The sequence below is a fragment of the Psammomys obesus genome, unplaced genomic scaffold (genome assembly GCF_907164565.1).
Source record: "Psammomys obesus unplaced genomic scaffold, mPsaObe1.curated_primary_1811, whole genome shotgun sequence".
Taxonomy (NCBI): domain Eukaryota; kingdom Metazoa; phylum Chordata; class Mammalia; order Rodentia; family Muridae; genus Psammomys; species Psammomys obesus.
In genome coordinates, this window is record NW_026596088.1 from 8,500,410 (window position 1) to 8,508,664 (window position 8,255).

Below are 8,255 nucleotides of genomic sequence, written 5' to 3' on the forward strand. Positions count from 1 at the left end.
AAAAAAAAAAAAAAGTCTTTATAGGGAAAGTGTAGTTTGGACGTTATCCTTCCACATGGAGTGACTGACATCAGTTAAGGAGGTGGTACTGAGGCACCAAGCACTTCCTCGTCCTCCATTTTACATTTCACTGCAGAGAGAGATCAGAAAGAGTCGGATCAGTTCATTGTGGGTTATGATGCTAAAGGAAGTTTTATTAAAGATGACAGATCCAACCCCATCCATTACCTGGTACCATTTCATTGAAGGGGGTTAACTAGACCCAGAGCATAGCACTCTGTGTTGGAGAAATTAATCCCAAGAGGTAAGATGTCCCCAAATAAAGAAGGAAGTCCAGCCCTCGGAGGAGGAAATCCTCTTGAAAGAACTATTTTTAATTCATTATTTATTACTAATATTGTCTTGAGGTGCTGGGAATGGATGCAGGGCTTCCTTCATTCATGCTTAAGTCAGCGCTCTATCACTGAACACTCCCACCGCAAAGACCTTCAATTTTTGTGTGCCTAAGGGGGCACATGAGCCGGGTGTGGTGGCACATGCCTGTGATCCCAGCACTGGGGAGGCAGAGGCAGGCAGATCTCTGTGAGTTCAAGGCCAACCTGATCTACAAAGTGAATCCAGGACAGCCTAGGCTACCTGACTCGAGAAACAAACACACACACACACACACACACAAAGGTGCACATGAGTGCACGTGCTTTGGAGGCTACAGAACAACCTGCAGGTGCCATTCTCAGATCCCACCACCTTGCTTCTTGAGACAGGGTCTCTCTTTGGCCTGGAACTCACAAGAAAGACAAAGCTGGCTGGCTGTAAGCTCCATGGATCCTCTGGGATAACAAGAACGATCCCACTGTGCACTGCAGTTTATCACAGGACATCAGATCCTGGTCCTCATGCCAGCACTGTGAGCACTTCACAACTGAGCCATCTCCCCCCAGGACCTTCAGTTGTTAAATGTGTCTTTGCCTCTAGTAACTTCCCTCCTTGGGTTAATGCCTAAAAGCTTATTTTCAAGGGTCCCCACACCCTGGCTGTTTGGGAAGTGCATCATGGTTCTAACAGAAACTGGGTTCCACCTAGAAACTCAAGAGCGTACACCCGCCAGTCATGAGCACTGGGGAGACTGCAGAGGTTCCCCACAGTGGGCTAGTTCTTGATGGCAGTGAAAGCTTTCCTAGAGCCATTCTGAGATCAGCCCAGCTCCTTAGCTCATGCACAGGGGCTTGCTGGGACCAGGTTCCAGGGCAGGTTCCATTAGATCCTCCTCTTTCAGGCCCATCTTGGCTAGGCAGATATCTCCCCGGTACCACACTCAGATAATCTGGAATCAAAGGTCCCCGGAAACCTTTCCTTCTCTACTTCAGTTCCTGTGCTGATCTGGGTTTTTGAACTATTGTTAATAATTATACAGGTGGGAATATCTAAATCTCAAAATCTGAAATATAGAACAAGCCCAAATCAACACGCTGAGCACTGGCCTAATGTTCCAGATGGAAAATTCCTCACGTCTTAACTCTGTGAAGTGCAAAAATTCCATAAAGTTATGTTCATGCTATATGTATGTGTGAAGAACCTAGTCTTTGGATGTTAGTCCTAGCCCAAAAGTTCAAATGCAAACATTATAAAACCCAAACCTGGTGCCTCTGTCTCTGCCCCACCTATCTCTTTGAGACAGGGTCTCACTATATAGCCCTGGCTGGCCTGAAATATGCCATATAGTCCAAGTTGGCTTTCAACTCAGAGACCTGCCTGCCTCTGTCTCTCAGGTTCTGGGATTAAAAATGTGTGCCACCGGGCTGGAGAGATGGCTCAGTGGTTAAGAGCACTGTCTGGTCTTCCAAAGGACCCAGGTTCAATTCCCACAGCTCACAAATGTCTGTAACCCCAATTCCAAGGGATCTGACACCTTCACAGTAATGCACGTACAATAAAGTTAAATACATTATTTAAAAAAAAAAATGTGCCACCATGAGGGCTTCTCAACCTGTCCTAACACTAGACAGGATGTTTTTAATACTGGGAGCCTGTAAGCAAAAATGGTTTTAAAAATGTACAAATGGGGCCATTGAGATGGCTCGGTGGGTAAAGATGTTTTTCTCAAAGCCTGATGGCATGAGTTCTACTCCCAGGACCCACAGGGTGGACCTCCAGATTCAGTGAAAGACCCTGCCTCAATTAAGTCAGTGTGATCAGACCTCCACATGTGCATGTACACACACACACACCTACACATATGCAAATACACACAGTCATGTATATACACACATATACAAAGGCAAAAGTACCTAAGTAAATACCACCTCAGAGCAGAAGACAGGAACTGACCATCAGCCCACAGTAGAACAGACTTTGTACTCTCTAAACAGTGAGTGATTCCACAGAGCAGTGAGCACAAATGGACCATGGCTCTACACCCCAGCTCACACCATTAGCCTAATGATACTAAAAGGCAGCCGCATGGTAGGATCAGAACAATCCAGAACTACAGCAACCCCAGGTGTTGATGGAAGCACACTCAAGTGAGGAACTCTGAGAAACACAGCAAGAGTACCACAAGAGTCGGGCACATGGCTTCTCTGCCCAAGGAAGAGACTCAAAGGTTTTGACTTTGAGCCAGACATGGAGATATACACCCATAATCCCATCACTCAGGAAGTGGAAGTAGAAAGATCACAAGTTCAAGGCTAGCCTGGGGTATATAGCAAAACCTTTGTCTCGAAGAAAAAGAAAGGAAGGAAGGAAGGGAGGGAGGGAGGGAGGGAGGGAGGGAGGAAGGAAGGAAGGAAAGAAGGGAAGAAGGGAGGGAGGAAGCAAGGAAGGAAGGAGGGAAAGAGCGTTAACAGTACCCTACTCTGGGTGGTGGTTTCCTGGATGTTCACCCTATAGGTCATGTGTTTTATCATGTGTTTTAGCTCTAAAAGCAAAAAGAAACAAAGACAGCGCATACTCGAGATCACAAAGCCACAATAAAGTGTTGAAAAAGCACATTCTTGGTTGCTCAAGCTAATTCTCACCTGTCATACATCAGTGCTGAGATAATACTTAAAATCTTATCACCGCATAAGGCTACTGGGGATGCCCAGTCTCTACCTGAGAGGCCCTGAGTACTGCTGGGGTGCAGGGGTGTGGCTCGGACTGAGAATGTTCACTGAAGCCCATGGTTTACCTTAGATATCTTTCAAGCATGAAAACGTTATGCAAGGACTACTTTGCTAAAAATGAGACTTCTTGGATTCGGTGGCACACACTTACAGCCTCGGCTAATGGGGAAAGTGAGGTGGGGAGGATCGCTGAGGCTGAATGCAGTGAGACTCTGCCCTAACCAACTTGTCAATCAATCAGTCAGTCACTCAGTCAATCTGTATTTGAATGGGTCTTAGTCCTTCAGGTCTTCAAAGAATATAGGCTTGTAAGTAAAGGTGCTCTGTAAAAGGAGGCTGGGGAGAGGGCAGGGGAATGAGAATGGGGAAGGGAAGAATCTAGCAGAGCTTCTGAAGAACTCACTTTCTACCTTGGAGATGTCAATAAACAGACGCCTAGGTGCCCCCGTGCTGTCCTTGTCCCCCTTGGTATGCTGGTTTTCAGCCAATTCCGGAAGGGCCAGGAGGAATGGAAAATCCCAAAGAGATGTGCCAGCCCTTCTTCAGCTCCTATTAGTGGCAATGTGATGAGAGAGCCTTGCATACCAATGAGGCTCCATCCATTTCGTGAGCTCCCCCATCCTGTCCTGTTTCCAGTTGCAGCTGAGAACCCAGGCCACAGCCCAGAGAAACCTCACAGCCAGAAGCATGGGATGGAGAGGGAGGAGGCCTCAGGCTCAAAGGAGGGAATGACAGGACCACAGATAAAGCCCACGCACAGTGTTGACTAAATACTAAATACTTTGGCAAAAATAGATTCCAGGAACCCACCACAGGCTTTCAAATGGATCTCCAGGGGCTGAGCCTAGGAATCAGCTCTGCCCACTGCAGTCTTTTGCAGGGCCCCCTGGATCTGGCAAGTCTGGGAAAAGAACATTTGTCATTCACAGACTGCTGAGTCACCTCTGGAGTCAGGTGACATTCGAAGTGAGTCTAATTGTGGTTAAACACTCGATGTTAACTATTCATCCTTAAGGCAAAGCCTCCCCCACGGGAATTTATAATCTATTGGCTGGCGGGATGGAGAAACTCAGGACACTCAAGTCCCCAGTGATCACACAGCAGGAAGAGGCTCCTTCCCAAGCAGCAATGGTACCCAAGAGTGCTGGGGCCCAGGGTCACAGAACAGACAGGGTCATTCCCTCCACTCAGCAATTTTTATCAGAAAGTTAACAATGTTTATTTGATATTTTTAAACAATTGAAAACAAAACAAGGTCTCTTATGGATAACCTGGAATTTGGTAAGTAGTTGAGGACGGCCTTGAACTCCTGATCCTTCTGCCTCAACCTACTGAGTGCTGGGATTACAGGTGTGAGGCACCACAACCAGTCTGTTTAGTGCTGAGGATTGACATAGTGCTTTGTGCGGGCTCGGCAAGTTCTCCACCAATGAAGCCACTCCCTAGCCCCAGTGATTTGGTTTGGTTTTTTTTAACTTAATCAAAGGCTGATTTCCAGGAAAAGAATAAAAATAAACATTTCTGTGGTTCTTATTGAGTTCTTGACATGTATTAAGTCAAAGCGAGGTTAAGGGCTGTTTTCTCTGAGTTTAAAGACAGGAAAACTGAGGACACAGACAGATTAGGTAATCTGTATGACGTCTGTCCTCTATAGTCGCATCCCTAAATCCAGCAGGATCAAAGTTTCACACATTTCCCACAAGGGCAACAAAGATTCCTACAAGGAAATGTCAACTTCCATTTGGGGGCTGTGTCATAATCTCAGACAGCCCAAGAGCAGTCTGGACACACAGCAACTGGGAAATGATTCCTGCAATGGTCAATCTCAGTTGCCAACTTGAAACCTAGAATCACCTGGGCCAGGAGCCCTCTGGGTGTCCTTGTGGGGGATTATCTTGATTTATGATCACTGAAGAGTGAAGACCCTTCCCACTGTGGATAACACCGTTCCTGGACAGGGGATCTTAGACTGTACAAAAAGGAGAAAGCAAGCGGTAGAGCAGCACGCACTCCGTCTGCTCTCTGCCTCCCAACTATGGGTGCAAAGCGACCGCTTCCTTCAGGCTCCTGCCACTTGCCTTCCCCACCCTGGTGGACTGAACCATGAGCCAGAATGAGCCCTTTCTCCCTTAAGGCACTTTGGTCAAGACGTTTTATCACAGGGACAGAAAGGAAGAAGACAGCTGGACATCTGGTCATTGATAAATGTGGCAAAGCCATTAAAGATGTAATGATTTCACAGGGTTTGAGAAACAAGGAGAGGTGTCACAGAGGGAACACGGTGGGCCCATTTCCTGTCTGCTTTGAAATTTGAGATTGCTGGATTTCAAGTTAACATCTCAGAGGGGACAACGAGGACACAAAGATGCCATCCTGCTAGTGTCAGAAGCCATCCATGATGATACCTCTAAAAGGAAAGGAGAAGGGAGGCAAAGACTAGATCCCACCCCCCCAACACACACACACATTTTCCTAAATATATAAAGCCATGATCTCCTTTTAGAACAAGTGGCTCTACTTCACATTCATTCCTGGTGAGTCTCTGTCTGTATTCTACCCCTTAAGTGGGCCTGCCTTGTACAAGATCAGTCATTACCCACAAAATTACAGCACAGCCTCTGCTCAGTCATCACTCAGCCTCTCTGCTAGGTTTTTAAAAAGAAGAGAACTTAACATCGATGAAACGAAAGGAGAACAAGTGAGTTTTCCTTCTCCTTGATATTCTTCAACACCCAGTGTGGGCGTTGCTATTCAGTTGGGTATTGTTTTTCTTTGTTCTCTTTTCTTGTGTGTTTTATATGTACATGCTCATGTGTATACATACATGTGTGATTCTGCTGGTGTGGACTCACGTATGTGGAAGCCAGGGGTCAATATCTGGAGTCTTCCTCAATGGCTCACTACCTCAGTTTTGAGACAGGATCTCTCCCTGGCCTGGAACTCACTGAATCAGCTAAATCAGCTAGCCACCAAGCCCCTGTGATCCTCTTGTCTACCTCTCCTGCGCTGGATTTATAAGCATTCACCGCCCTGCCTGAACATTCTGTGAGTGCCAGAGATCCAAACTTAGGGCCTCGTGTTTTTGCATCAAGCACTTTCCTGACTGAGCCATCTCCCCAGGCCTGAGGGTGGGTTTTCTTTCTAAAGGAATCCTATGAAAACGTATCAGACACGCTGGTAATAAAAGTGCAGGCCTATAACCACAGTACTTTAGAAGGCTGAGAAGGGTGGATCATAAGAGAGAAAGGGGATGGAGGAGAATGACTATTCCAGACAAAAGGATCCTCGGCCACAGTAAAAGCAAGCTGGAGCAGCAGGCGCCTTTAGTCTCAGCTCTTGTGAGACAGAAGGAAACTCATGTTTTGTCACAAGTCAGTCCCTGAGACCCTTTCAGGCACAAGTGCTCATCCTGTCAAGATGACCTGCCAGGTCCCCACAGCATAACTGAGTTCAGGAATGAGATGGGATCCCAGTGGTGGACAGGCACATAAATAGGCAGGTGTTACACAGTGAGATAGCCCAGTCTACCCCAGACCGTGTACAACCAATAAGACGTGTGACACTCAGTGTTGGAGGGGAAACAGGGCAAGTGGGAGGCTCACCCATCACAGGTGGGGATGTCACATGGAGCAGTCAAGATAACTTGGAATTCAACACGTGAACACGCCCTGCCTCAGCAACTCCATAGGTGCCAATGAAAATCTACAGCCAGCAGAAGACACCCAACACTGGGCAAAGTGCCAGCATTTCTCACAAGGACCCCAGCGGACCACAACCCAGGTGCCCATTAATAAATCGATGGGAATACAAACTGTGAGACATCCAGAAGAACACGTCACAGCAATAGTCATCCAATGCCTTCTGAATGATGGACCTCCCAGATAAGGTCCAGCAGAAGACGCCATGTACAAAGGGGTATGTTGCTGTGTTTTCAAGTTACAGAAAATCCGAGGCTAAGCAAATTTTACTATGGAGACTAAAGTCAGAAGGGAGGTTTGGTTAGTAGGGAGGGGAGGGGCCTGAGAGAGCCTGTTGGGATGGACAACGTGTCCTCCATCTTAACCCAGGTGGTGGTTATGTGGTGCAGACGTGTGCAGGGGCTCAGTGTGTGGAATGTGATGACTGGCACGCCCCACTGTAACTTACCTCACCCACAAAACATAGAAGCCTCAGGTTTTTAAACCCAAACCAAGGAGCCCCCAGAGGCTCCCAAGACAAGACGAGCTGTTGCCAGTGCCCTCAACTGCCCACCAGAACTGAATGGTAAGATCCTGCTGGTGAAGATGGCACATGCGTAGGCTCTAGGATGCCATGCAGTCAAGCTGGGACCGAGCTGGCAGTGCTGTACCTGCTGACTATAATGCACAGTGCCATGGAAGTTGTTGGGGAGAAAAAGGTGTCAGTAATCTAACTCAGTCCAACCCAAGTTCAATAATGCCAGCCTGCCAGCCAAGATATATCGGCAGGCTCAGTAGTGACATCACAGATCCAGGGCGATCAACTGCTTCCTTGGAACTGAAGCCTGTTCCCCAGAGAACACATTCCTGGTATTATCAGCCTGGTCAAAAGCCTGTGGCTATAACAGAGGGCACAGGCCCTACAGGGGAATCTACTATGACGTACATAAAGTTAAATGCATATAGAGTTAAAGTGCCCCCTGCATATGTATGTTTGTACCCAGAGACTGCTGCCACTCGAAGTCAGAGGAGCCTCTTTCTGCAGTGGGAAACAGCCAGAGCAAATACTAGTACTTGTCAGCTGCTGAGAATAAAGAAATGCAGAGTGCCCAGACCTAATAGGGCACCCATATCAGCCATCTCCAGGCTGGGAAACTTATCTTGGAAAAGAGGGTGGAAAGACTGTGGGAGCTGGAGACTGGAGGGGCCATTACAAAACACTATCTCCTGGACACGGCAAGACTGTTGCAGTCATTGTCACCACCCACAGAAGGCTTTGCACAAACAAGTGAGGCATCTGTTGCCCAGCATGTGGAAGGCAGATGCAAGTGAATCTCTGTGAGGTCAGGCAGCCAGGCCTACTAAGTGAGTTCCAGGACAGACAGCCAGGGCTACACAGAGAGACCCTGTCCTGAAAAGAAGAAGAAAAGAAGAAGAAGAAGAAGAAGAAGAAGAAGAAGAAGAAGAAGAAGAA

The 8,255-nt window shown here is 47.4% G+C and overlaps 1 protein-coding gene across 1 annotated transcript in view; it reads right to left on the minus strand.

The window, feature by feature from the left end:
* Positions 1-7: 7 nt before the first annotated feature.
* Iqck (IQ motif containing K) overlaps positions 8-8,255 on the minus strand; it is a 105,741-nt gene continuing 97,493 nt past the window's right edge. The window contains exon 9 of the mRNA XM_055627377.1: positions 8-130. Coding sequence (XP_055483352.1) covers positions 75-130 — 56 coding nt within the window. The 3' untranslated portion in view covers positions 8-74. The remainder of the gene's footprint in view (positions 131-8,255) is intronic.